The 24,999-nt window shown below is 61.3% G+C and overlaps 3 protein-coding genes across 7 annotated transcripts in view; 1 reads left to right on the top strand and 2 right to left on the bottom strand.

Annotated features, from left to right (window-relative positions):
• Nucleotides 1–1,699: 1,699 nt before the first annotated feature.
• Nucleotides 1,700–5,971, bottom strand: GPR137 (G protein-coupled receptor 137). Of its 3 annotated transcripts, XM_040466188.1 has the most exons (8): nt 5,859–5,971; nt 4,340–4,711; nt 4,201–4,250; nt 3,245–3,470; nt 2,976–3,125; nt 2,722–2,850; nt 2,497–2,615; nt 1,700–2,192 (listed from the first exon to the last, which is right to left on the bottom strand). In XM_040466188.1, the coding sequence occupies exons 2-8, from the start codon at nt 4,694–4,696 to the stop codon at nt 2,033–2,035; spliced, it is 1,191 nt and encodes a 396-aa protein (XP_040322122.1). In that variant the 5' UTR covers nt 4,697–4,711; nt 5,859–5,971; the 3' UTR covers nt 1,700–2,032. The 3 variants fall into 3 exon arrangements, with proteins under 3 accessions (XP_040322122.1, XP_040322123.1, XP_040322121.1); XM_040466189.1 differs by lacking the exon at nt 5,859–5,971 and having other exon boundaries at nt 2,497–2,588; nt 4,340–5,698; XM_040466187.1 differs by lacking the exon at nt 5,859–5,971 and having other exon boundaries at nt 4,340–5,696.
• A 46-nt stretch (nt 5,972–6,017) lies between these two features.
• BAD (BCL2 associated agonist of cell death) lies at nt 6,018–16,418 on the top strand. Of its 2 annotated transcripts, none has more exons than XM_040466214.1 (4): nt 6,018–6,123; nt 6,918–7,112; nt 15,177–15,370; nt 15,916–16,418. In XM_040466214.1, exons 2-4 carry the CDS (start codon nt 6,926–6,928, stop codon nt 16,039–16,041), a joined length of 507 nt encoding a protein of 168 aa, XP_040322148.1. In that variant the 5' UTR covers nt 6,018–6,123; nt 6,918–6,925; the 3' UTR covers nt 16,042–16,418. The 2 variants fall into 2 exon arrangements, with proteins under 2 accessions (XP_040322148.1, XP_040322147.1); XM_040466213.1 differs by lacking the exon at nt 6,018–6,123 and adding an exon at nt 6,551–6,643.
• A 2,145-nt stretch (nt 16,419–18,563) lies between these two features.
• PLCB3 (phospholipase C beta 3) overlaps nt 18,564–24,999 on the bottom strand; it is a 15,420-nt gene continuing 8,984 nt past the window's right edge. The window contains exons 16-31 of one of the 2 annotated variants that reach the window (XM_040466183.1): nt 24,910–24,994; nt 24,513–24,637; nt 24,074–24,228; nt 23,832–23,993; nt 23,093–23,192; nt 22,898–23,002; nt 22,586–22,677; nt 21,199–21,343; nt 21,073–21,108; nt 20,783–20,975; nt 20,276–20,483; nt 20,103–20,179; nt 19,895–19,984; nt 19,754–19,811; nt 19,281–19,367; nt 18,564–19,192 (exon numbers count right to left, since the gene is read on the bottom strand). In XM_040466183.1, the coding sequence (XP_040322117.1) occupies nt 18,989–19,192; nt 19,281–19,367; nt 19,754–19,811; nt 19,895–19,984; nt 20,103–20,179; nt 20,276–20,483; nt 20,783–20,975; nt 21,073–21,108; nt 21,199–21,343; nt 22,586–22,677; nt 22,898–23,002; nt 23,093–23,192; nt 23,832–23,993; nt 24,074–24,228; nt 24,513–24,637; nt 24,910–24,994 (1,922 nt within the window). In that variant the 3' untranslated portion in view covers nt 18,564–18,988. The remainder of the gene's footprint in view (nt 19,193–19,280; nt 19,368–19,753; nt 19,812–19,894; nt 19,985–20,102; nt 20,180–20,275; nt 20,484–20,782; nt 20,976–21,072; nt 21,109–21,198; nt 21,344–22,585; nt 22,678–22,897; nt 23,003–23,092; nt 23,193–23,831; nt 23,994–24,073; nt 24,229–24,512; nt 24,638–24,909; nt 24,995–24,999) is intronic. The other variant, XM_040466184.1, reaches the window with a different exon arrangement.

Below are 24,999 nucleotides of genomic sequence, written 5' to 3'. Positions count from 1 at the left end.
CGCCAGAAGCCCCCCTCCTTCCAAGTTTAACCCCTCCGGCGCCGCGCCTCCCTCCGTGCCGCGCCCTTGCCGCCGGCGCCGGGCCCTGCAGCACCTTACCTGCGGCCGCCCAGCCCCCCAGTTCCGGCGGATCTCGGCAGGTGACGGGCCGAGGAGCCCGAGAGGGGCCGCCGCTGGGTCCGACCTGGAGTCTCAGACCGGAGTCCTGGTACTGCCCCGCCGGCCATCCAGTGTGGCCAGCGGCACGGCCCCAGCCTGGACATCTGCCGGCTCACCTCTCCGGACAGGCACCACGCTAACCTCCCAGCGTCTCCCAGCCCCATTATGGCCCTCAACTCCCCGCCCCTGGGGACAGCCTGGCCCTTGGGCTCAGCGCTCCTGAGGGAGGCGGCCCCGCGGGACAAAGGGGTGGGCGATCCACTGAAACAACCTGGAATTGGCTGAGGGAGGACTGGGACCCGGTTCTGGAAAGTCATGCTGGGGCACCTCCTGTCCCTCCTCATCCCTTGGTCCTCACCTCCGTGGCTAGTGCCAGGACTCCCCCCTTCCTCCCCCGCCCCTCGCAGCCTGAATACCCAGGGTTCAGGCAGGTCTTGGAACTGCTCCCCTCTCGGTTCTCACCCACTTCTTTGCAAACCCCGATCTCTCCCCAAATCCTCTAGCCTGGGGTCCTCAGCCCTCACAGTGGGTGGTTTTGAGCCTGGGCTCTAAGGCTGACCACCCCCTACCAGGAGAGGGCGCAGCGGGTTACTACGTTCTCAAGAGCCTCCCAGTCCCTACTTACGGAAAAGGGATGATTAATTATCACCTCAGAGTGCTGTTCTGAGCGTTAAAGAGGTATTTGTAAATGCTCAAAACAGAGGCTGGCACACACAATAAAGTGCCCTACAAATGTTAGTTTCCTTTCAACAAAAAGGGACTGTTCAGCTTCGAGCTGACTGGGAGTCTCAGATGCCCTCTCTGGAGGCCCTGAAGATCTGATGCCCAGGATAATCCCAAGTGAAGTTTCCAGACAGGACCAGTACTAGGCCCCCAGGAACTACGAGGAGGTGTGATGACCAGGTACGTGGACAGGAGAGAGACCCTCTGATAAAGGAGTCCCAGCCACAGGGCAGATGACGGATAGGCCAAGACTGTGGCAGCAGAAGCAGTGACTGCGGTATTGGGGGCAGCCAGAGAAGGAGCCCCCAGGGCCACCAGGAAGACTATGTGGGGGCGGCCCAACTATCTGGCCACTTCCACACCCGATAGGGAGGTGGGGGCTCCTCAGTCCCAGGCCAGGTCCTTCCCTGGCCCTGAATGCCAGATTGGGCAGGATGACAGGGAAACGGGGTTTCCAGAAATCCTAACGCAGCAAGGGTAACCGGCCTATGAGACACACGATCATCGTGCCGCAGGACCCAGGAGGGGGGACATGGCTCCCTGACCTGGAGACGAAAGACTTCATAAAGGAGATGACATTTGAAGCAGGTTTTGAGGAAAGAGTAGAAATCGTTCAAGGGAGGAAGAGACCGGAGAGGGAATAGGCTCTCCGGGCCTCCTCTCCCCTTAGACTGCAGGCTCCCGCCTCTCCCTGCCCACCAGCCTTGGTGGTTAAGTGACCCCTGCCCAGCCCAGCCGCTCCCTCGGAGGGCCGGGGTCCGGTCAGCCTTCGACCGAAGACGCGATGGTGCAAGGAACACGAAGCAGACAACTGACAGACCGTGAACGGATGAGGGGCACAGACACTGTTTATTGAGCGGCAGGTGCAGGAGAGGTAGCTGGCTCCAGTGTAGAAGCAGAGGTGGCAGGTCATGCCAAGGTGCTGTAGGGCATCTGGCAGCCAGGGCCATGCCCCCCATCCTAGGGGACAGCACAAGCTCACTACGACAAGAGTAGCAAGGAGCTGGCCAGGGGAAGAGGCGGCCACAGCCTCCCACGATCCTGGGCAAGAAGCGGCAGGTGAGCTTGGCACGGGGGGGGGGGGGGGGGCGGCGGGGCCTGGGATGGGAGGACCGGGGTCTGGGTGTTCTGGGGGGAGGACAGAAGGGGATCACGTCTGCGGGGTGGAGTAGAGACTGTGGTGGTGGCCACCTGGTCCCAGCACCTGGGAGAAGAGCAGAGGAGTGGTCCGTGTCTGGCTGCCCCCGCACCAGGCTGGCTCCCGCCCGATGGCGCCATACCAGCTGCCGGAGCCGAGGCTGCCTGACATGCTGCAGGCAGAAAAACAAGGGTCAGTCCCAAGGCAGTGACCGGGGCCACACTCACAGCAGCTGGGGCAGGGAGAGAGGCTCAGGACAGGGCCCGGTGCCCCAGCTTTCCAGCGCCCAGGGCCCGAACCCTCGGGACTGCGGCAAGCTGCATCTCGGGGTGGGAGGTGGAAGCCAGAGGGGACCTTACCTAGTACAGACAGGAAATGGGGGCCATGGCGGGGGTGGGGTCAAGGGGAAAGTGGCAAGACCAGGCTCTAGGTCCCCCACGGTTCAGCAGGGCAGGCGGGGAGGCCGGGGCTCCTACCTGGTGCTCTCGCTCCGGCCACGCTCCCAGGAGCAGCCCTCATCCTCACAGTGCCCAGCCCGGTCGAAGAAGTAGGAACGGGAGCCAAAGACCTGCCCATTGAGGATGCGGCTGGTGCTCTGGGGGAGGAAGCCGCCATCATGCTTTCTCCCGCCCCACCGCTGGCTTCCCGCCAGACCCCAGCCCAGGGATTCCCAGTGTCCACCCCTCGCCACTGGCCCTCACCAGGTCCTGCGGGGGCCGGTGCACCCGGAAGAAGCCCACCAGCAGGGTGGTGGGCAGCAACTCCCACACAAAGAGGATGAGGCCAAACACCAGGTAGCCTTTGTTCCCCAGGTCGTTCACCAGGTCCGCCTAGGAAGGCAGGGGGTTGTGTCAATCCGCGGTCGTGCTGGTGGGGGCACCCGGACAGAGCCGAGGCCAACGGGGGGCTGAGAGCCATGGCTACTAAGGAGGCAGCAGACGAGCCGAACGCCCACCTGGTCAGAGACGTTGTACCAGTCATAATCGAAGGCATCCAGCCGGCTCCGGGGGGCCAAGGCCAGGGCTGCCAGGTTGTAGCAGGCCCGGCTGGCATAGAGCAGGACCATGGCGCCACCCATCGCAGCCGCCTGGCACACACTGGTCCCCTGGCACAGATGACAAGAGGGGACCCTCAGGGAAGGGAGGCTCCAGTCTCCTCCCCACCCCGAAGACCACTGCACGAAGACCCCGAAGGGCACCCGGGTATCGGGGCTTGGGGCCCTACCTTGGCCTCCAGGTAGATGCTGGTGGAGGGCGCCCGCCGGGCGACAAGGCAGAGGCAGGCGGCAAGAGACAGCGCGCAGATGACAAAGAGGGAGTCGCTCACCAGGACTCGCACCAGCAGGAGGGCCCAGGGCTGTGCCCGGCGCCGGCGGGACAGCACAGCACACAGCACATTCACCAGCAGAAAGAGCAGCGAGGCCCCCACGAAGGCCCCCCGGACGGCCAGCCTGCGGCCCACAGCACAGTCAGCCCCAGGCAACCGTCCCTAGCGCTCACTGACGACCGCCCGAACTCCCCCAGGAGACCCTAGTTGACGCCAGGGTCAGAACCAATCCAGGCCGACGCCGTCTGCACCCCGGCTCTCCGGTTTGACAGAAGGGGAAACCGAGGCCCAGTGAGGTCAGGTATGGCTGACAGCTATGACACAGTGCACTGAGCATGGGACTGAGAGTCGAATGTAAGCCCTGACTCTGCCTTCCGCCGCACCTATGACCTTGAACGTGTGGCTTTACCTTGCTGGGCCTCAGTTCCCTCATCTCTCAGATGGGGATAATAACAGCCTCACGGGTAGGTCGTAAAAAAATGTTTGCGAAAGCTCTCCCTAAACCGTAAGACGTTATACAAATGACAGGCTTATCACCGCCAGCCAAGGTCACCCAGAAGTGGCAGTCCGGGGCTTGCAAGGGCTGGAGCCTCCAGCCCTTCTTCCATCACGGAAGACACTGGGACCCTCTCCCCTCACGCTGCCATCACCGTTTCCATGATGGTTGCCCTTCACGGGTGCAATGCCTTTGCCGGGCCGTCTGCCGCAGGTGCCTAACTTTTCCAAGCCCTTCCACAAACACCTCCTAACTTGTCCTCGCCTCAGCACTGCACAGGAGGGGGGCAAGCAATGGACACCAGCCTGGTCCCTAACCCCTGGCCTGGCGGGTGTGCCCACGTGTCCCATGTACTTACAAGCCTCGGCTCATCTCCGGCCGGCGCTTGGCCTTGGCCTTGAACACAACCTGGGAGCAGAGATGCCCATCATTCCTTCGGGCCCTTGGGGCTGGCCACCCCACGGCCCACCCCTCCCCCCACCCGTTATCATGGTTACCTGGGCAAAGTAGAGGTTCATAAGCGTCAGCGTGAAGAACTGTAGGCAGACAGGGCAGCAGTAGAGAAGCCAAAAGGGCAGGGGTCCCAGGCGGTTGGCTCGGGGGGTATCTCGGAAGTAGAAGGAGAAGAGGGTGGTGCGCAAGGCAGCCCAGAGCAAACAGAGTGCCAGGAACACCGTCTGATAGCTGAGGCGCTTGTGCCCATATAGAAGCACCAGCCAGAGTTGGGCATAGACGGAAAAGAAGAGTAGGGCGTACAGGGTGGTGTAGGCCGCAGTCAGCCCCAGGGTCACGGCGGGAGGCAGCGCAGGCACCAGCCCGGCAGCAGGCACCAGGCCAGACAGGTTACTCTCCATGTCCGGAAGGGAGGCCTGAATCCCAGAGAACGAGATGGAGGGGCTGGCAGGGGGCCAGGGAAATAAATATGGAGGGGTGGGAGTTGCAGGGTGCAGCGACAGAGACGGGGAGCTCAGGAGGAAAGAAGCTGCGACTGGCCAGGCCCTTCCTCCTCAAGAGAGGGACCCTGCCCTTGCAGCGGGGCACAGGCAGCCTGGGGCCGGGGCCCCTCACTCTGGAGCGTGGAAGGACAGTCCCTCGCGAGGGCAGAGGCGGGAGGTGGGCAGGGTCTCCTCCCTGGGCCAGCCCCAGAGCGGGGTGAGGGGGTGCAGAGGCTGAAGGACAGGGGTCCCTGGCCTTGGTCGTTCGAGTCGTCTCGGCAGGAGGGGGAGAGCCGAGAGATACCCTTCGGCCGAGGGCAGCGGCCGCTACGGGTGGGGCGCTCACCCCCCAGCTCTCCCCCTCCCCAAACTGGGGGTCTCTCTCCCCTCCAATAATCCGGATTGGGGACGGCCTCTGCCTTCTGTCCTCGGAATTCCGACGCTGCCCCCACCCCACCCCCCACTTCATCCACTCTCCAGCCTCGGGGGGCGGGAGGAGGCCGACGCCGGGTCCTCGGGACGCCGCCGGGGGAGCCGGCTCTGGTCGCTGGGACCCGGGGCTCCGGCTCCCCAGCTCCCCGGCTCCCGCTGCTCCGCCCCCTCCTGCGCCTGCGCCTGCGCGGGCGCCGTTGGCTACGCTAATCGCGCAGGGTCTGGCCCCACCAGCTCCGCAGCTGCGCGCCGACTCGCGCCGCGCCCGGCGCGGAGCCGTTCGAGAATTGGCGCGAGCTGCGCCGCCGGCGGGCGCCCGGGGTTACTAGAGGCAGCGGGAGGCCGAGACGCTGGGGCGAAAGCGCAACCGGCGGGCGCGCGGGTGGGCCGTGCCCAGGGACGGCGGGCCTTGTTTGTTTGGGGGGCCGCCAGTTCCCATGCTTCTCTTGCCCATCCTCAAATCGAGATCGCGCCAGCCGGCCGGGGCGGGGGGGGGGGGGGGGGGGGGGGGCGCGCCCCCCCCCCCCCCCCCCCCGGGGCCCCCCCCCCCCCCCCCCCCCCCCCCCCCCCCGGGCTTAACCCGCAGGGCCCCGCAGTCCCCCGGAGGCGCGCCCGCCCCACGCCCTGGCCGGCCGCGGTTCCCGCTCACCTGGCCGGCTGCCCTCCCGGCGCGAAGGCCCCGCGGGTCCTACGGTCACCCACAACGGGGCCCCCTCTCCTGCGCCGGGGCAGTCATCCTGCCGGGGAGGAGGCTCCCTCGCTTATCTCGAGCTCTCCAGAGCTGGCGCGGGGAGTGGTGCCCCCGAGGCGGGCGGTGCGAGGTTTCCACTGTGGGGGAAGAGGGAGCGGGACTTCCAGACCCGGCTACCCAGTCCACTCGGAGCGGGGACAACAGCAACGACAATCGCATCCAGGTAGAGCAGTGACCACAGCAACAACGAATGCATCCGACGGCTGAGCTTCGGCTAAAGCTTTGCAAAGTGTTTTCACCCACAGTAGTCACCACTCGGTTTACAAAGTTCACTGGCTCCTGAGGGAGGTGTCATTATCCCCATTTTACGGGAGTGGAGACTAAAGTCCAGGGGGGCTGAAGGGCTTGTCAGCAGAAGCTGGTCTCCGGGTTTCAAATGGGGACCCCAGAGAATCCCTTATCTGCTCCCACACACGTCCCAGGCCCAGGGATGTCGGGAACTGAGCAGCGGGAGGCGAGGAGGGGACCCAGGACGAAGGCGGTAGGCAGGGAGCAAGTCCCGCGGCGGGGGCGGAGACTGGGTCGGAAGCGGCCACGCCCCCTGGCCAGCCCTAGTGACATTTCAAAAGCTGATTGGGCCGGGTCGGTGACAGTTCCCGTTGCCCAGGCAACTGGGGCCGGGCTCCCTCAGTACTGGAGGGAGGCGGCAGGCCCGGGTCAGGGGCCTCGAGATCGGGCTTGGGGTAAGACTTGTGGGCCGTCACCTAGGGCAGGTTGGGCCGGGGCCTAGGTAGGGGCCTGGGACTACTTCACAGCACCAAGGCTCCAAAAGAGGAGATTTAGGTCGTGGGTGGACAGGCCGAGCGAGCTGCCCAGCTAGAGACGGGAGCCCGGGAGGCAGGGTGGACCTGGGGCTCTAAGGTGGGAGACAGAACCAGAGGTGTCTGCTGTCCCCTCCCTTCACCGAACACCATATGCCCCCTGTGTCCTGACTACCTCCCATCTTGCCCCCCGCAGCCCAGAGCATGTTCCAGATCCCAGAGTTTGAGCCCAGTGAGCAGGAAGACTCCAGCCCTACGGATAGGGGCCTGGGCCCCAGCCCCACAGGGGACCGGCCCCGCGGCCCTGGCAAGCACCAGCGGACGGCCCCAGGCCTCCTCGGGGAAGCTGGTCACCAGCAGGGGCAGCCCGCCAGCAGCAACCACCATGGAGGTAGGTATTCACCCCCCAACCACCTGCCTGTCCGCCTTGGCCTTGCCCTCAGCCCAATAACTCTCTGTATGCCAGCCATATCCACACTCACTGGGTGGCTGTGAGTAAGTCCCTGACGTCCTCTGCACCTCAGTTTCCTCTTCTGTGAAACAGAGCAAATGATCACCACCATTGTAGGGCTGTTGGGTCGATTAGCAGAAATATATAGGAAGCACTTAATTATAGTGCCAGTGCATAGTCCGTGGTCAAAGAGTAGAGCCGTTAGTGTAGGACCAGGACAGAAATCACCTAGAGGCAGGCAGTGAGCCAGAAAGGGGAAGTGACTTGCCTAAGGTCACACTTATCTGGCTGTTGGTGGGAAGCAGGGCTGGAAGACGCCAAGGTGCCCTGCCCTTGGCTTTGCATCTTCCCTGAAAACGCGCCCCCCCCCCCCCCCCCCCCCCGGGTATGTTCTTTCCTGCCCTGTGGCTCACACCCACACTGGGGCTATCCTTGCCAGTTGCCAGGAGCAAGTGACTCCAAGAGACAGACAGCCCTTCCAGGACCAGCAGGTCTGCCCACACCGGCCCAGGGGACCCAGTGCTGAGATGGAAGGATGGAGAGCAGTGGCCGTTTCTCAGTAGTGCCCACCTCCCCTGCGCCCAACATAGGTTTTGCGCCTGGGAGAACCATAGAGACCCGAAAACAAAACTCATATCCCTGACCTGCTGGGGCCTAAAAGACCCCATCCCCATTTCCAGGAACAAGAAGGCTTCCTGAGTCCTCCTGCCCAGCCTGCACGCGCACACTTTGTTACGCTGAACTCCACAGACTCTCTTTAACTTCTTTAACATCCAGATCTTTGCACTCACTGTTTGCTCTGCTCGCTGCAGCTTTCCAGCCCCCACCTCGCTGTTCCTCCTCATCCCCGAGATCAAGTGCTCAGTTTCTTCTAGTTGAGCGGGGGAGAGACAAGCCATAAACAAACAAACACACACATGATATGATGTGTCGAAGATGACAGACGCCGCGAGGCAGCGCAAGAAACAGTCATTCCTTTCTCTTTGGAACCCAGGGTTCCAGGGGCTGGGGGAGTGACTCTGACTGAGGTGGTCAGGGTCAGCCTCGGTGAGAAGCCACAGTGGAGCAGATGTTGGAAGTGGTGAGGGGTGCGCCCTGCCCCTATTTGTGGAAAGACAGATCTGGCGGAAGGAGGGGCAAATGCGGAGGCCCCGAGGGCAGGACACCGTCTAGGCTCCAAAGGGGAGGGGAGTTGGAGAGGCAGTGAGGGATTGATGGCGGGGAGGGGCAGCAGCAGGGCAGGGGCCGGGCCTCAGAGGCCAGTGTAATGACCTTGGCTTTCACCTGGAGCCGAGGCAGGGCGATCTGATTTGGGACCCAGAGCACCACCAGGGCCCCTGTGTTGAGACTAATCCGCGGTGGGGTAAAGCAGCGGTGGGGCCACCAGGGGAGGCTGCCGCCAGAGCCCCTTCGAGGGAGGATGGTGGCCTGGAGATAGCGGGACTCTGGGTTTATTCTGAAGGTAGAACTGGCAGGGTTTGCCGACCAACTGGACGCGGGGCGTGAGGGAAAGAGAGGAGTCAGGGATGGCTGCCAGGAGTCTGGCTCGGGCACCCGGAAGGACGGGGTGGCTCCCAAGTCTGGCGGAGCTGCGCCAAAATCGGGAGCCTCGTTTGGGCCAGGCCAGGTTAGAGGTGCCTTTTGGGCACCCAGCTGGAGGTTTCCAGCAGGGATGCGGCCAAGGCGGGATTTGTAGGCGCGGGAGTTGTCCGTCACTGATGTAGCGTTCTGGGAGGCCCAGGGAGCGAGTGTAGACAGGCAAGGGCCTGGGCCGGGCCTGGAGCTTGGGTCTTCGGAGGGCAGCAGCCGAGGAGCAGCGGGAACGGGCGGCCGTCTGGGAGGGAAGCCGGGGGCAAGCAAGGCCTGCGCAGCAAGCGGGTGCTTCTGTCCGGAGGAGGCCTGGGAGTAGCGTGCTGGAGTTGCCAACGTGGGGCCTTTGCAGTTTGGGTGGCGAGGTGGCTGGAGGGCTGACCTCAGTTCAGCGGCGAGGGATAACGGGAGGAAGCGGTGGAGACAGAAAGGAGAACCCGCTTTGGGCAGCTGTGCTCCAGGAAAGGGAGCAGAGAGGTGGGCAGCAGCCGAAGGCCCAACGAAGGTCAAGGAAGGGTTTGTTTACTTTTTTTTTGTTTTCTAGAAAGGGAAAATAAAATAGCACCTTTAGGAGCTGATGGGAGTAATTCAGGAGCCAGGGGACTACTGGCTGCAGGAGAGAAGGCAGGCTAGCTGGAGTGATGTCCTTGAGTAAGAGAGAGGGTGTCCGGTGCTCGGGGAGGGGTGGCTCAACTAAACACGGGGCAGCGGACATGGGCGCGCGCGTCGTGGTGGGTAGATGCTTCGTGGAAACGAGTAGAAGTCTCTCTTGTGGGTGCTTCCAGTTTCTCCAGGAAAGGAAGCCAAGTCCTGAGCCAGGAGTGAGGATGGGGGTTGAAGGAGAGAGGATCAGGTTTAAGGTGATCGACTCTCCCCAAGCGCGAAGTACGGAAAGCGTGCTGGGCAACGTCAAGGGCGCCACTGGGTTTTGCGGCCGCGAATTTCGGCGGAGGTGGCCTGGCTGTGCTCTCCTCCAGGCGCACTGGCGGCTGGTGGGTGGCCGTGGGGGCAGGCAGGGAGCTGGAGTTTCACCGGAGCTGTGTCTGCCTCAGCCCAGCTAGGGAGCGGTGCTTGAGGGTGTCTACAAGGGCGAGAATGGTCGGTGTGGGGTGGAAGCTTGCCCCGGGAATTCTAGCATCGCCAGAGTGGGCGACCGAGGTGGGGGGCCAGCCAGGAAGGAGGTGGGAGGCTGGGGGTGGAGTTATTGAAGGTCCTGTCCACGGGGCTGAGAGTGAGGGCAGGGCTGGAGAAGGAGGGGCAAGGAGCAGGTGGCTGTGAGGGGGGAGGACTCCTTGGATCCCGCGGATGAATGAGGACGGGGGGTGGGGGTGCCAGAGGGGGCACAACCTGAGCAACTAGATGGGGAAGCGGGGAGTGAGAATAGTCCGAAGCAGCAATAAGGAGCAGAGGGACGTGTGAGGGGCAGCAGGGGAGAAGGTAGCCATGGCACGAGAGGGCTGCACAGGAGTTCTTAAACTTTGACTTAGTTTTCAACATCTAAAAAGCAAATGAGGGGCGCCTGGGTGGCTCAGTCGGTTAAGCCTCCGACTTCGGCTGGGGTCATGAGCTCAAGTTCGGGAGTTCGAGCCCCGCGTCAGGCTCTGCACTGTCAGTGCAGAGCCTGCTTGGGATTCTCTCTCTCTCTCTCTCTCTCTCTCTCTCTCTCTCTCTCTCCCCCTCTCTCTCTGCCCCTCCCCCAATCGCGAGCATGCTCTCTCTTTCTCTCTCAAAAGAAATAAACTTTAAAAAATAAAATGAAATATGGGGCACCTGGGTGGCTCAGTCAGTTAAGCATCTGATTTCAGCTCAGGTCATGATCTCTTGGGTCGGGAGTTCGAGCCCCGCATTGGGTGAGCTTGAGCGCCGCTTCGGGTGAGCCCTGCTTCTTTCTCTCTCTCTCTCTCTCTCTCTCTCTCTCTCTCTCTCTCTCTCTGCCCCTCATGGATTTTCTCTTCTCTTTCTGTCCCCCTCTCTCGCTCTTTCCTCCCCTCTCTGCTCCTTGCTCACTTGTTCCTTCTCTCTCTCTCAAAAGTAAGTAAATAAAATAAAAAATAAAAAGCAAGTGATTTCCCCATAAAAGATCCACAAGTGCCAATGGCCTGCCCGAGCCACAGCCCCTGGACCCTCCAGACGGGCAGAGTCCTGTCACTCTTCATATTCCCTGACCCTTGGCCCCTGCGGGACTGGACTGGAAATGTCTCCGGGGCAGGGATGCAGCCACGTCTGGGGCTGTGACAGCCTCAGCGCATAGCCCAGTGCCTGGGACAGGCAGGTGGGTGGCGAGCTGTGGGTGTGTGGACGGCAGAGAGGGAAGGGAGGACGCCCAGTGGTCAGACCGTAGGGTTCAGACGTCAGTCCGCCTTCTGTTAGCAGGTTGAGCTTGAGCAGGCTAGTTAACTGTCTGTCTGCCTCAGTTTTCCCATCTGTAAAATGAGAAGAGAACTAGTCCTCCCTCATCGGGTTGTAGCGGGGATCTGCTGAGTCAATATGTGGACAAGAAGAGTAGAAGTTAGAACGAGAATATATGTATAGGCCTTGAAAGCCACACCGAGGAGTTTGGACTATACCTCCTGGGCAGTGGGGAGCCATTGAAGGCTCCAGGCAGAAGACAGATACAGTTGAGTTTAGAGCAGGGGTTGGCAAACCACAGCCACAGGCTAAATCCCTTTTGTTTTTTTTTTTTTTTTGGTCAGCCCATGAGCTAAGAATGGCTTTGATATTTTTGAAATTTTAGTAGGATACACGAACATCGCCAATTATATATTGTTTACAGCTTCTTCCGAGCAATGACCCCAAAGCTGTAACAGAGACTGTGTGGCCTGCGGTGCCCCGAATGCTTACTTTCGGGTCCTTTAGAAAAAAAACATTTGCCAGCGCCTACTTTAGAGTGTTTTCTGATCTCATCAGCTCTGAGCAAGACGGGTTGTGTTCTTTGCAGGCCAGTAAGGGATTTTTGTACCCCACATGACTTTAGGGTAGACAGGGAGTCTGGGCTGAGGCCTGCAGGTGCCGGGCGTGCTACCCGCTGGCGGGGTGAGCAGTATGTGAGCCCCAGCCCGTAGTAGGGGGCAGGATCCAAACCAGCGTTGCCTAATGGGAAAGATTCACTGCCTCACGTTGCCTGGAAACCACGGTTTCTGTTTTTTCGGTTTTTATTTATTTATTTTGAGTCAGAGAGAGAGAGAGAGAGCATGTGTGAGAGTGCCTGTGAGCAGGGGAAGGGCAGAAAGAAAGAGAAAGAGAATCCCAAGCAGGCTCCTTGAACCGATGAACCGTGAGATCATGATCGAAACCGAAATCAAGAGCCGGACCCTTAACCGACTGAGCCACCCAGGTGCCCCAGGGAACACCACGATTTTAATTTAATTAAGTGGGTCAGGATGCTCTCAGAAGCCTGAACGTGGATGTGTCCAGCCCCACGCGCTGACCCTGGAGCCCCCTGGTAAAGAACTTGAAGCTTTGCTGGGGCTTGGGGCTCCTCCAGCCAGAGGCCTCTCCCGCTCCCCCACCCCCGCCTCAGGCGGGCTCTCTGAGAAAACGGTGTGAGTGGACGAGCCCCAGCAGCCACCCAAGCTCACCCCCAGACCCCCAGGCAGAAGCCACGCCCTCTCCCACCCACTTCACTTCCCCAGAGTGGGAAGAGGCCACCTCTGCCCTGCCCAGGGATCGCGTGTGGCTGAGAACTGATTTGAGGGTGGGATGGTTCAGAGTGACCCCAGGGAATTCACAGAAAATTCTTCAGTTGTTGTTTTTTGGTTTTTTTTTTTCCCAGTAGAGAGAAGGAGACTTTTAAAAGCTTAGTTAAAAAAAAGGGGCGCCTGGGTGGCGCAGTCGGTTAAGCGTCTGACTTCAGCCAGGTCACGATCTCGCGGTCTGTGAGTTCGAGCCCCGCGTCGGGCTCTGGGCTGATGGCTCAGAGCCTGGAGCCTGTTTCCCATTCTGTGTCTCCCTCTCTCTCTGCCCCTCCCCCGTTCATGCTCTGTCTCTCTCTATCCCAAAAATAAATAAACGTTGAAAAAAAATTAAAAAAAAAAAAAGCTGTTTATACAAATGATCACCATTTGACAATGGGTGGATTGGTATTACTAAACCCATGGCTCTGGTAAAACAAAACAAAACAAAACAAAACAAAAACCTACCCCTAGGATGGGCTCCCGGTAGAGCTGGCACTCACAGAAGGCCCAGAGGTGTCCTCCCCACACTGGACCCCCAGGGTGGCCCACGGTGCGCTGTTGGGAACCTGGGGCCCGAGCGTTAAACATGGGGGCTTTACGCCCCGGAGCCCGAGTGGTTGGGTTTGGATCCCAGCTCTGCCGCCTACTAGCTGTGTGACATTGGGGAAGTTACCTACCCTCTCTGTGCCTTGGTTTTCTCCCCTGTAAAAGGGGGGCTGCGAGGAACCTTCCTCACAGAGCGTGCTGGGGATGTAATGAATTGACACACAGGGGACACTTCTGCTCGGTCTGGTTCCTGGGCGAGGGGGCGGTGCCCAGACCAAGTGCCCCCCTGCAAGCCATTCACTTTCTGAGTCTTGGACCTTGTATCTGTCACGTGATGGTCCCGGGTGTTTTTTAAAAGCCAGCAAAGAACAGCGGGTGTTCCTTGAGCGCTTAAGCAGCCGGCTAGCTGTGTGACCTCCGGCTAGTTCCTCACCTCTAGGTGACTCCGTTTCTTCGTCGGTCAGACAGGGAGGACTCAATGTCTGCCTCACTGGGAAGCTGGGAGGCTTCGGGACATAAAAGGGGCAGAATATGGTGCTCTGCTGGTCTCATCAGTTGTCGGGGTGGTCCTCGGAGACGGGGACTGCCCCCAGGTCACGGAGGAAGGGCAGTGAGGCCCCAACAGGTTAGGACAGGGCCCAAGCTCACAAAGCAGGAATCTGGCGGAGCTGGGGCCTTGCCTCTGCCTGCTCCCCACAGAACCGGACAGTGCCCCTCAGATGGGCCTGTTCTCATCAGGGGTCTTTCTATTCCTGACTCGTCCAGACTCTATCCCCGATGCCGATTTCCGATTTAGCTTCCTGTTCCCCACGTCTACCTTGGAGTTCCCACCTGCCCTCCAGGCCTGGACCGTGGTGAAGCTCAGAACAGCCGGGAGCTCTGATCCCTCCTCTTAGCCTAGGCCTTCCGGATCCGGCATTTTCTTCCCTTCTCGGCTTTCTTAGCCATGTATCTGGAGCTGGGCCCCATGGGGGCCCTGCAGCCCCTGAAAGTGACCCACAGGGCTTTGTGTTAGGTTCTTGGCGAGAGGATGAGACACTGTTATCCCCTGGCCTCAAAGCGTGGCCTAAACTTTACTTCCTCCAAAATGCCTTCCCTGACAGATGTGCCTTGCTGTGGACGCCAAACATGTCCCCCTGCATTTGCTCCGCGCTGTCTGGCACTCTTATTAACGTAGCTCTGGGGTTTTGCTCCTGGGAGTGGTTCTAGGTCTCTGTTGGTCTGGATATGGGGGTGGGGTTGGCAGGAGTGGGGGGACGGTACACAGAACACAGGCCAGACAAACTCAACACGGGGAGGTAGCTGCGAATGCCTTCGGCTTACACTTTCATACTCTATTTTGGGACCTTTACACGGCCACTAGTAGCGGATGGGTTTATCCCCACACAGAGGTAAGCACGTGAGCTCTGGGAGTTGAAGGGTGGTCTGACGAGGGAAGAGGTGTAGCTCAATGGTTAATTCGCTGGACTCCAGTTGCCAGCCAACCTCTAGGGACTTCGTGAGAGCTTCACATTGTGTGACCCTGGGCAAGTCTCAACTCTCTAAGCCTCCATCTTCTCATCTGTAAAATGGAGGCAGTGTTAGTACTCACTTCTTAGGATGGCTAGGAGCATAATGAGGCTAGCACGTAGTGAGCGCTCCATAATCATCACCTTAAGAAGTCAGCAGACCCTTCCAGACTCATTCTCCAAAGCAAGTGCTTTGGGAGGTACAGATATGTTGCTGACAGGTTCTTGTTGGGGGGGGGGGGCGCCTAAGGTCTCCCTAGGCCAAGACAGTGAGACAAATGGGCACCTGCAGATCACTTGCAGAACTGGGAGTTCAGCCTTGACTCCTCATCCAGGGGACTGGTCCCCAGAAGGGCTGGGAGGGCCCATGGTCTTGCGCTGAAAACTATACTATTTTGTGCTAGATTTCCTTATTTTGTGCTAGACACAGAGGAAGGCCATTTAATACACTAAGGGCCTGGGCCCATTATTGGGGTTCAATTAAGATTTGTGGGATTCACGAGAAGTTAATTTGAATCTTCACAAAAGCCCCATGAGCTTCGCTTGATTTACATACGAAGGAACTCAACGGGGGCTCCGACGACAAGTACTGTGACATCCGCGGGCGGGGAGCTAGTGCTGAGGGCTTCGGCAAGGCTGGGGGCGCACAGGAGTTGAGATTCACATCGCCCCCGCCCCCTGTGCAGGCGCTGGGGCTGTGGAGACCCGGAGTCGCCACAGCTCGTACCCCGCCGGGACCGAGGAGGATGAAGGGACGGAGGAGGAAGAGCCCAGCCCTTTCCGGGGTCGCTCGCGCTCAGCGCCCCCCAACCTCTGGGCTGCCCTGCGCTACGGCCGCGAGCTCCGGAGGATGAGCGACGAGTTCCAGGGCTCCTTCAAGGTGAGCGCCGGCCCGAAAGCATGTCGGGATCTGTAGTTCCGGAACGCCCCTTCCCGCTCTAGTTGGACCCTTCCTGAGTCCCGTGGCATGCCGGTATCTGTAGTCCAGGTCGTGCTTCAGAAAGCTAAAGCTCCTGGGTTCCCCAAATCCTTGGGGCACGAGGCATGCTGGTACTTGTGCTCCCGGTCGGCCCCTTTCGGATATCCGGGTTCTTAGGCCTCAACTAAAGAATTACTTTTTTTTGAACTGCCCTCCAGTCTTCTAGATGCTAAGTCTCCGACTCTGGCGCTTACAGGGTCCTAGGCGTCCTCTCCCCGCACCCCTGGCATAGTGTCTAGGATCTAACCAGTCTCATTCCTAAGAGCCCAAGCGATCCTTCGAGCTTCCTAAAGTGGTCAGGAGGCCCCCTCGGTACACGGCATGCTGGAATCTACGGTCTTTAGGTCCGCCGCTTCTCAGCGGTGGGATTCCGGAGGTGGAGGGCTCCGACTCGGGATGCCAGGAGAAGCTAACTCATGTAACCCTTTCCTCCTCCCACCCCGAAGGGACTTCCACGCCCGAAGAGCGCGGGCACAGCGACGCAGATGCGGCAAAGCCCCAGCTGGACGCGCTTCATCCAGTCCTGGTGGGATCGGAACTTGGGGAGAGGAGGCTCCGCCCCCTCCCAGTGACCCGCCCCACAGCCCGAAACTCCCCGCTCCCGGCGCCGGCGGCGGCCATCTTGGGTGTGGGCGGAAGTCGTTTTGGCAAGACTTCTGCAAAAAAGAAGATCGGTCCTTTCCTTTTCGAAGGAGGCGATCTGACCCAAACCTGATTCTCTTCCGGTGTGTGCGAGGAGCATGGAGGGTTTGGGCTCTATCGGAAGTTTTGAAGTTTAGCCGCCCTTAGCCGCCGGAAATGGCCCCGTGACCCCGCCCCCGGCGCGCGCCAGCGCCAAGTTGCAAGTGCGGGAAACCCCAACTTCACCAGAACCCTCTCCTCCGCGGTATCGGTGCGGGCCATCGCTCGCAACGAAGCGTGCTAATAAAGCCCGTGTTTGTGCCGCCGAGTCTCCCCTCTCCGTCGCTTGGGGCTTCGCAGGCAGGGGAAACGCTAGCGCGGACAGTTTCGAAAGATGCCGCCGTCTTACACATAAGGGAGAAGGAGGCTCTTTTTGAGTGACATCCTGGAACCGAGACCAGGAAGGGGCCCATGCTGCGACCAGAGCCAGGGCTGCCTGGCCTCGGGGACCTCCAGGTCCTTATCTCTAATATGGTCATTGGGAACTGCAAGCCGGCCGGCCGCCGTTATTCCGCACCCTGCAAACCGTGTCGCCGTCCCCCGGGGAGGGTCAGTTGTTCCTATTTGGGTCAGTTCTTTCAAACAGCTACTGTGTGGTCGGCCTGGGGCCAGCTCTGTTCAGGGAACTGGCCGGACGCACAAAGCGGGGGAGGGGACGATGGAAGAAGGCTGGTCCCAAGGGCTGTGAATGGACTGATCACTAGGGAACCGAAAAGCTTCACCAGGACCTGGGAGCAGGGCTCCGAGCTCAATTCCAGAAAGATTTATTGGCGCCCCCTCTAGACCAGCCAGCGCTTTGTAAAGAGTATACGAAGATGAATTAGGCCACAACAGCCCCGCCGCCGTCAGAAGCTTCCTGGCAGAGGTGAGCCAGCCTCTCAGAGTGGAGTTACCGCCAGCTGAGCGCTGTTAACAGGGACTGGTACCGGGGTGAGGGCCAGGGCAGAGGTGAGTTAGAGCTGGGACTTACTTAAAAAGAGAGATGGGGAAGGAAGCTGTCATTCCCAGCAGAGAAAAGAGTGGACCCATGAAAGGATATGGGGGAGCAGCAGAGGCCAGGATTCTGGGGGTCTGGAATGTCATACCCAGGAGTTCGGAGTTTAGCCTGGCCTTTGAGGATCCGGGGACTAACACGGAGTGTTTCTTCTGTAAGGTAGTGGTGAGCCAAATCGGGAGGATAGGACTTGGTCATGGAATACGGTAGGCCAATCTGGGGACGGGACAAGGCCTGACCCCAGAAGCCGGGAAGGGAAGGTCTGGACAATAACAGCATTAACCCTGAGGGAGCAGGGCAAAGGGGAGAGGCCCCCAGCCCTGGGAAGGGCCTTGCTCTAGCAGCCTTTTCTCTCTGGCCTCCCCGCCCTGCTTGCCTGAGGCTGCAGCAAAAACAAAGAAAGAAAACACTCAATTGGCAGGAGATAAGCCCAGATAAGAGGTTGCCTTCCTCTGGAGGAGGGAGGCAGTCGGCCCAGGAAGCCAGGAAGCCAGGAAGCCGGGAGAGGCCTTGAAGAAGTGCCAGCCTGACCCTGCAGCAGAACCTAGCCGCACCCTCGCTGCGGGGTCTCTGCCACTCCATGCTGTCCAGAGGCAGGAGAGAGCAGCATGGAGCAGGTCCTCCAACCTGGCCGGAAGACAGTCTGCCATAGAAGGTCCAGGCCCGCCCTGCCCCCGGGTCAGGACATCTTGACTTAGCTGTGGCCTGGCACACGGGACTTCTGCTCTGGGCCTCAGTTTCCTCATCTGTAAAACAGGCATAACATCTCCCTCACAGGGATGAGGGGGGTGCTGGGTCTCCCAGTCCCTGTATGCATCTGTGACTGTCAGCTTCCCTTCTCCCAAGAGTCCCTTGGGAGAAGGGTCACTACTAGGTCCACCCATCCCCCACCTAGCGTATCACCCGAGAGCCCAGGTCCGGTCCCCTGATGTCGGGCAGGTTCTGAGCTGACAAAGTCCATCCCCAGTTAGAGTCAACTGCCTGCGAGGGGCCCAGAAGCGCCTCGTCGGAAGATGCTGGGTGCTTGGGTCATATCAGGCAACAGGAAGGGGGGGCAGGGAAGGCTTCCTGAAGCAGAGGCCTAAGCCTTTGTGAAGGGAGGACAAGAAGGGCCCAGGAGGGAGAAAAGTAATGAGAGGTGGGGGGAGGGGGTGAAGAAGCGATAGGCCCGAGACGGAGGACATGAAGGCGGGAAAGTGTGGGGGGAGGCCACAGGACCTCTGAAGTCAGGTCATCGGGGAGATCTGCAGGCCCCCAGCAAGGAGGTCTCAAGGTTAAAACCCAGCAACCCTTCACCAAGGGCCTGACCTCAACCCCACAAACCCTTTTTATAGATGAGGAAACTGAAGCCCGTAGAGCCAGACAGGGCCCAGGGCCCTCTCCAGAACTGCCCCACCCCAGACCACACTGCACACAGGGTCCCTGAAATCCACTTTTATTCATGTAAAAAAAAAAAAAAAAAAAAAAAAAAATCCCAAAGAAGAGAGCAAGAAGGTGACCCTACTTCCCAGAGCTCAAAGTCTCCGCCAGTGTTCCCGGGGGAAGTGAGGGAGGCAACCCCCACTCTGGGGTGCGGGCACCAAGGGAGCGCAAAAACCTCCCGGCCCACAGTGACCCAGCACCTTCCTTAGGACTGAAGGCAGGAAGGAGGGGCTGGGGACTAATGGGGCCCCAGGAGGGTGAAGTAAGGGGGTTAGTGTGGGGTGCTTGCCCCGGTTTAAAAAAATAAAATTTCTAAAGATAAAAAGTTAAAAAAAAAGAACAAAAACAAAAACAAGAGCCTTAGTGTCTTAGCTTCCTGCCCTCCCCGCACTCATCCTGTGGCCACCTCGCGCTCAGCCAGTTCAGAGCTTCGTATTCTCCTCTTGGCTCTCTGAGTCAGCGCCAGACAGGTGCCCGCCGCTCCCAGGTGCGTGACCATTGCTGGCACAGGCCACCAGATGCCCGTCCCCCAGCCCCTCCGGCGTCTCGCCCAGCAGGCTCCGGCAGGCCTCCTGGGGCAGCCTTGCCCGCTGTTCCTGACACTCCCGGGCCAGTTGGGCCAGCAGCTGCGAGGGGAGGAGGGGGAGTATCACAGGCGAGGCCGGGCCGCCCAGCGCCCTGCCTGCCTCCTGCCCGCCTCATCCAAGGCCTCACCTTGGGCTCTTCTTCGGCTAGCTGCTGCAGCACCTGCTGCTGCCCGGCCACAAGGCGTTCGTGCCGCTGCTTCTGGGCCTCCTCCAGCTGCGGGGAGTGGGGGGGGGGGGGGGGGGGGGGGCCGGGGGGTGGGGGGGGGGCTCAGCCACGGGTCCCTATGGGAGGGGGTCAGGGCCCTAGGGCTCTGGCTACGGAAGAAGTCAGGCAGGTGCAAGCCCCCCAGAGCTGCGGGGCCAGGATTCTGACGCGACCCAGCAGACATTCCAGACAGAGACTCCCAACGCCATGGGACACTGTTACAGGCAGTTGGCTCCAGATAGGATGTCAGGGGGCAAGAGAGGGCTGTGGGGCCCAGAGGGAAAAGGTTCTAGAAGTCCCTCTAGGATAATATAGCAATAGGCCAGGCACTGAGATGGTTTTCTAATGAAGGAAGGAACAGGAGGGGGCTGCGGCGGGACCTGAGCCTCACTCACCCGACGGATGGAGTTGACGGACTCGGTGATGTGCCGACGGTTAATCTCTGTCAGTTCCCTGCAGGGAGCAAGACAGAGTGGGCTCGGTGCCCAGCCCCCCAGGCTCCCAGCCCCCAGCCCCCCTGGCCCCGGTGCCCTTACGCCTCCTTCTTATGTTTCTCCCTTGTCTTGGCTTCTGAGATACTGTTGTGGCGCTTCCTGTCCAGAATCTTCTGCAGTTCCTTCTTCTCCCTGGAAGAGCCGGTGGCGGGGAGGAGGAAGGGTGGAGGGCAGGTCTGGGGGCTCTCCCCTCCTCCTAACAACACCAGGGAGCCCCCTGCCCCACCCACACAGGATCCTTGGCCTTCACCTCTCGTTCGTCTCCTTCAGCCGCTTGAACTGGGTGGCGTGAGCATCCAGGACGATCTCCCTGAGCCGCTGCTGAGCCTGCGGACACGGACGGCCACCAGGTGACACAGGCTGAGGCCGGGTCTGTCCGAGAGACAGGCCCCCACCCCGCTTGCTGCCCCACGCCCACCTCACCTGTCGCAGATGCTCCAGCCTCCGCTCGGCCTCTGTATCCGCCTGGGCCTCCCGCAGCTCCAGCAGACTCTGCACCTGTCTCTTCTGGAACTCTCGATACCGCTTCACCTCTTCCTCCTCCGCCTTCTCGTCCTCCCCGCCTCTGCAGGAAGAACCCCTCTGGGTGACACTCAGGTTGTCACAGGGACTCGGGCTGGGAGGGCGGTGTCTGTTATGCCAACAACGAGGCCCATCAGTTCCATCCGAGTGACGGGAGCCTGTGTGGGCACCGGTTGCTGGAAATACGTGCTCTTCGTGGGGGGGGGGGGGGGGGGCTTCAAGAGCGATCTAGGTCCCCGGCAGGGAGGGCGGGACCCAACGTGGGAAGACTCTATCTCCCTGGCACCGGACCCTCCTCCCTGGGCGTCAAGGAGCTCACCTCGTGAAGAACCCCACGCGCACACCCCCCTGCACGTTCCCGTCACCGCGCACGGCACACACTCGCGCGCACGTGGTCTGGACACTCACAGGACACCCGGCCGCTGCCGGCACCTGCGCTCAGCCCGGGCCTGGGCCAAGCTGTCGAGCAATCGGCGAGTGAGGGCAACCGCCTTCCGCTGATGCTTCTTGTGCAGCTCCCGAAGCTCTCGCTCCTGCCGGCTCCGGAGTTTCACCAGAGCCTTGTGGCCTCGGAGCTCGTCCAGCGGGGCCGGGGCCACCTCTGCGAGCGACGGGGCAAAGGTGGGCGGGGCTGGGCCGGGGCAGGCCAACCCCCGCAGGGGCGCCTCACCCCCTCCAGAACAGCCCCTGCCCCGCACCTGAGAGGAGGCTGGCGATGAGGTCGTCGCGCTGCCCTGGAGAGCAGAGGCGGGGCCGTGAGAGGCTGGCGGACGGAAGAGCGGAGCTGCCCCCTCAGCCCACCCTGGGCCCAGGCTGCCCCTTACCTGGGCTGCTGAGGGAGGGGCTGGTAGGGGACGTGGCGGGGCCCGGGGGCCGGCGCGGGGAGATGTCCAGTGTGCTGGGTGTGGGGTTTGGGGTCACCGGCTGCTGAGATGGAGTCTCCTGGCACGTTTCTGGGCCAACCTGAGCCTGAGGGGGAGAAAGCAGAATGCTCTTTCCAGAAATGCCGTTCTCTCCAGGCCCTTCTGTCCTTCGCGACCTCCCGGGGCTCCCCGATGCCCCTGGTCCGCTTCCCTCGGCCCGTCTGGCCTGGACTCCCCATCTGGGATTATGGGGCTGTTGAACACCCACAAGAGAAATAAGAGGTAATAAGGTAAGCACTTCTAGAACCCCGGTTCCACGCAGGGTGTGGGGCAGATAACGTGAGGTCGCGTCCCTAGGATGCCGGGCCCCCGTGCATGTGCTCAGGAACTTCCAGATTGTTCAGGAAAACCTTGGCCCCACCCCAAGCTTCCTCCCCCTTTCCCAGTCCCCCTCCACCCTCACCCACAGCTGCTCATCTTCCTCGTTGCTTAGCTCCTGATTAAATCAATGAAGGAAGTGACCGCAGAGTGGGCACCAGCCTCTCCCGCGGACAGCTCCAGCAGCCTCCTTTCTCTGCCTGCCACAGGCCCCGGGGGACCGGCTCTAGCTGTGCGGGCAAGCCTCTGCTCCTGACCCCTCCCCACAGAAGCCACTGCCCATCTCCTGGCCCCCAGGACCCCAGGGTTTAAAAGCTTCTGTGGCTTCCAACCGCTTTGGTGAAGCAGCCGAACCCTGTCTGTCCTGAAAGCCTCCCGCACACAAAAGGGGTAGTTTCCACCTCCTTACGACGTGGACAGTCACCCAAGGCAGCTGAGCCTACTGAGTCTGAAAGGCCAGAGGCCCCACACCAGGCGGCATGGCAGAGTGGCCGGCGTCGGAGGCCCGGCTGGAGAGCCTCGGTGTCCCCATCTCTACACTGGGGTGGCAGGACCCGACTCAGGCGACAGGGGGCGGGGGGGAGGATTCTAGGAGTCGAGTCGGTGAAAAGAGCTCACACCGGGCCAGGCACAGATCTGACACAGATCTGACGCTCAGCGTACCCTTGGCTCTATTGTCTAGTCTGGACGAGAGGAGCCAAAAGGAGAACCGGCCCCGCAGGCAGAGGGTGTGGGTGAACGCCATCGGGCTGGCGTCGACAGTAAGGCAGTGAGCAGCTCCACTCGGGGAGAGGAGCCAGACCACCAGCTGGCACTGGGATAGGGCAGTGCGGGCAGGGGAGCGTGGAGAAGACGGGGTCCGGAGATCAGCCCTCACCGCCCCGCCCCACCCACACCCCCAGCAGCCCCAAGGGTCCAAGTCACCCAGAGCCTGCTGTCTCCCGCTCGCCCCTGACCTGCCCTGGCTCACCTCGCTCTCCCCGATGAGGGCGGCCAACTGCTTGGCCCTCTGGTCCATCAGGCTGACATGCTTGATGGGGTTGATCAGGGCCTCTGCGTAGTCTGGGTAGGGAGCAGAGGGCAAGGGTCTCAGAGACAGAACCCCCGGGGCCACACCTTCCCCACTGCTCTGGTTTCACGGAAGGACCACGGAACCCAAACCCGCCCTCAGGCTGTTCACCACCCTCAGCTGGGGCCACCTGGCTCAGCCACTGCCGGAGCCTGCCGGCACGCCTGTCCCCCACCCTGCCTGGCCAGCCCCCCACCCCCCGCCCCTGCTCACCCTGGTGGTCATCAGGAATGTAGTCGGAGGCTTCGGTGTATATGAGCAGGGCTGGCAGGCAGAGCGGCTGGTTGGCCTCGTTCCGCAGGCAAATGTAGTGGTACCCTGGGAGGCGGGGGGACGGCAAGGTGGCTGGGCCCCACCGGGTACCCGCACACACCGCCCCTGTGCTTCCCAGAGCCCAGCTGGCCTCACCTGAACGGATGGCAGAGACGGGCAGAATCCGATGCCCCACAAACTTGCCGCCTTCCTCAAAGGCCGCGATGCGCAGCGAAGCCAGCGTGGGGAGCACCACCTGAGGGCCCAGGCCGGTGCTGAGCCAGGGAACTGACCCACGGCCACCGCGTCCACAGGGCCACAGCTGACCACACCCACCAAGGCCAGCGCTCCGAGTGGACCCTCAGACGAGCTGACCCAATCACTGACCATCGGTCACCGTCGCCACTGAACCAGTGGTGGCCTCCACGGCCTGGCCAAACCGATGGCGAGCAGCGGAGAGAACGGGCAGACCCCTCCAGGCATCGCTCTCATGGGACGGTCCTGGTCATGGCCAGGTTAGAAACTGTACAGTGAGCCTTGAGTCCGGGACGGAGCCACACCCACCCGAGCGGCGCACCGAGGTCCAGTCCGTCCAGGAGGCGGGCCAGAGCTGGCGTGAGCCTGCGGCTGTGATCTCGGACAGGTCCTTCCTGCCTGAGCGAGGGGGTGGGCTGCCCCCGCTCCTCATGGGGGGCGCTGCAGGCCCTCCTGCTGTCTCACCTTCCTGTCCTCTTCTTAAAGGCTGCAGAGGGCAAGGAGCCCAGGCCTGACCCTGTCACACGCGGGGCCTGGAGGTGACAGGCGCACCCGCCTTCCGACTCCTGACCACCAACCCATGCACCTGCTTCCTGCTGCCCCGAGGGCCCGGCGGGGCGGGTGCAGGCCCCGGGCTCACCTTGGGGAAGTCAAAGTGTTCCTCATCCCACACAGGATTGAATGAGTTCCCCTGAGACGTCCGAGTGCGGTATTTGCGCCGTGTGTCAACGGGGAGGCCAAACATGTCCACCTCCACGTAGATGCCCACCTTCCTGTCGGACAGGAACTGCCCCGAGATCACCTGAGGGGGCCAGGAGGGTGAGGTGGCTGCGAAGAGTCCCGCCCCCAGGACACCCTGCCGGGGCCCTCCCCTGGCCCCACCTTGACCCGCAAGGCATTGGCCACGATGCCGTCCACGATGACTTCGGTGAAGGGGTCGAAGGACTTGTCCGGCCGCCGCATGAACTCGGGCTTGAGCAGGTAGCCGCTGCGCCCGTTGTACTCAAACACACCCGCGTTGAGCTGCATCGCCACATCTGGGGGTGACGTGGGGATGGCAAAGGTCAGCCAGCCCCCTGGGGTCAGGAGTCGGGAAGGACAGTTCAATGCAGAGGGAGGACCGGGGACCGGGAGGGTCAGATCAAGTGGGATCAGGGGGAGAGGTCAGCCAAGGTCAGGAGTTGAGGTGAGCCAAGGTCTTGGTTTGGTCTGGAGATCTGGGATCAGGAAGTCAGAAGTCCTTTCGGACAAGGTCAGCAGGGTCGCAGAGCAGAAACTGGCGAGGTTGGAAGCCGGGGGGTCGAGGCAGGCTGGTGCTCACCCAGGGTCTGAAAGTTGAGGGCCACAAGCTGGCAGCCCACGTTCCAGAAGAGCTGGGGCATGTAGTTGGAGGAGTCCACGCGGGTGCCCTTGGGGTAGATGCGGCTGAGCTGTTGTTTATTGTATCTGAGGTGCGCAGTCAGGGGCCATGCTTTTTACCGGCCCCCGCCCCAGGCCCACCCTGCGCTCCTGTGAACCCCCTTCCCGGCCTCTGCCCCTCCGGCCCCCCTGCCTCTCGGCCTAGCCCCCATGCAGTCTCCCAGGCTAGCCCCAAGCCCAGGCCAAGGTGCTCGAGGGTGAGGACCCTGCGCAGGTGGCGTAAGTGGGATCAGAACATCCGAGCCCGCCTGTGAGCACCCCCACCCTGGTCCGCCAGCCCCGGCAATGTGGAAGGATACTCCACAAACTCCATGGGGCTCTTGGTCAGTTGCTCCATGGCCTTGGTTTCCACGAAGGATGACATCTCGAAGCATTTGTTCCTCTCTGGG

The sequence above is a fragment of the Herpailurus yagouaroundi genome, unplaced genomic scaffold, assembly GCF_014898765.1.
Source record: "Herpailurus yagouaroundi ecotype Mexico unplaced genomic scaffold, PumYag 569, whole genome shotgun sequence".
Lineage (NCBI taxonomy): Eukaryota > Metazoa > Chordata > Mammalia > Carnivora > Felidae > Herpailurus > Herpailurus yagouaroundi.
The sequence above is the reverse complement of the archived record's forward strand: the minus strand, read 5'-3'. Positions and strand labels throughout refer to the sequence as shown.

What these genes read in the sequence shown, in the direction of transcription:
- GPR137 (XM_040466188.1), bottom strand. Translation starts at nt 4,696, where the DNA reads ATGGAGAGTAACCTGTCTGGCCTGGTGCCTGCTGCCGGGCTGGTGCCT. An exon ending in CCGGAGATGAGCCGAGGCTT is followed by an intron (nt 3,471 to 4,200) that starts GTAAGTACATGG and finishes TGTGGGCCGCAG; the next exon opens with GCTGGCCGTCCGGGGGGCCT. An exon ending in ACCGGCCCCCGCAGGACCTG is followed by an intron (nt 2,616 to 2,721) that starts GTGAGGGCCAGT and finishes TTCCTCCCCCAG; the next exon opens with AGCACCAGCCGCATCCTCAA.
- BAD (XM_040466214.1), top strand. Translation starts at nt 6,926, where the DNA reads ATGTTCCAGATCCCAGAGTTTGAGCCCAGTGAGCAGGAAGACTCCAGC. An exon ending in CAGCAGCAACCACCATGGAG is followed by an intron (nt 7,113 to 15,176) that starts GTAGGTATTCAC and finishes CCCCCTGTGCAG; the next exon opens with GCGCTGGGGCTGTGGAGACC. An exon ending in AGTTCCAGGGCTCCTTCAAG is followed by an intron (nt 15,371 to 15,915) that starts GTGAGCGCCGGC and finishes CCCACCCCGAAG; the next exon opens with GGACTTCCACGCCCGAAGAG.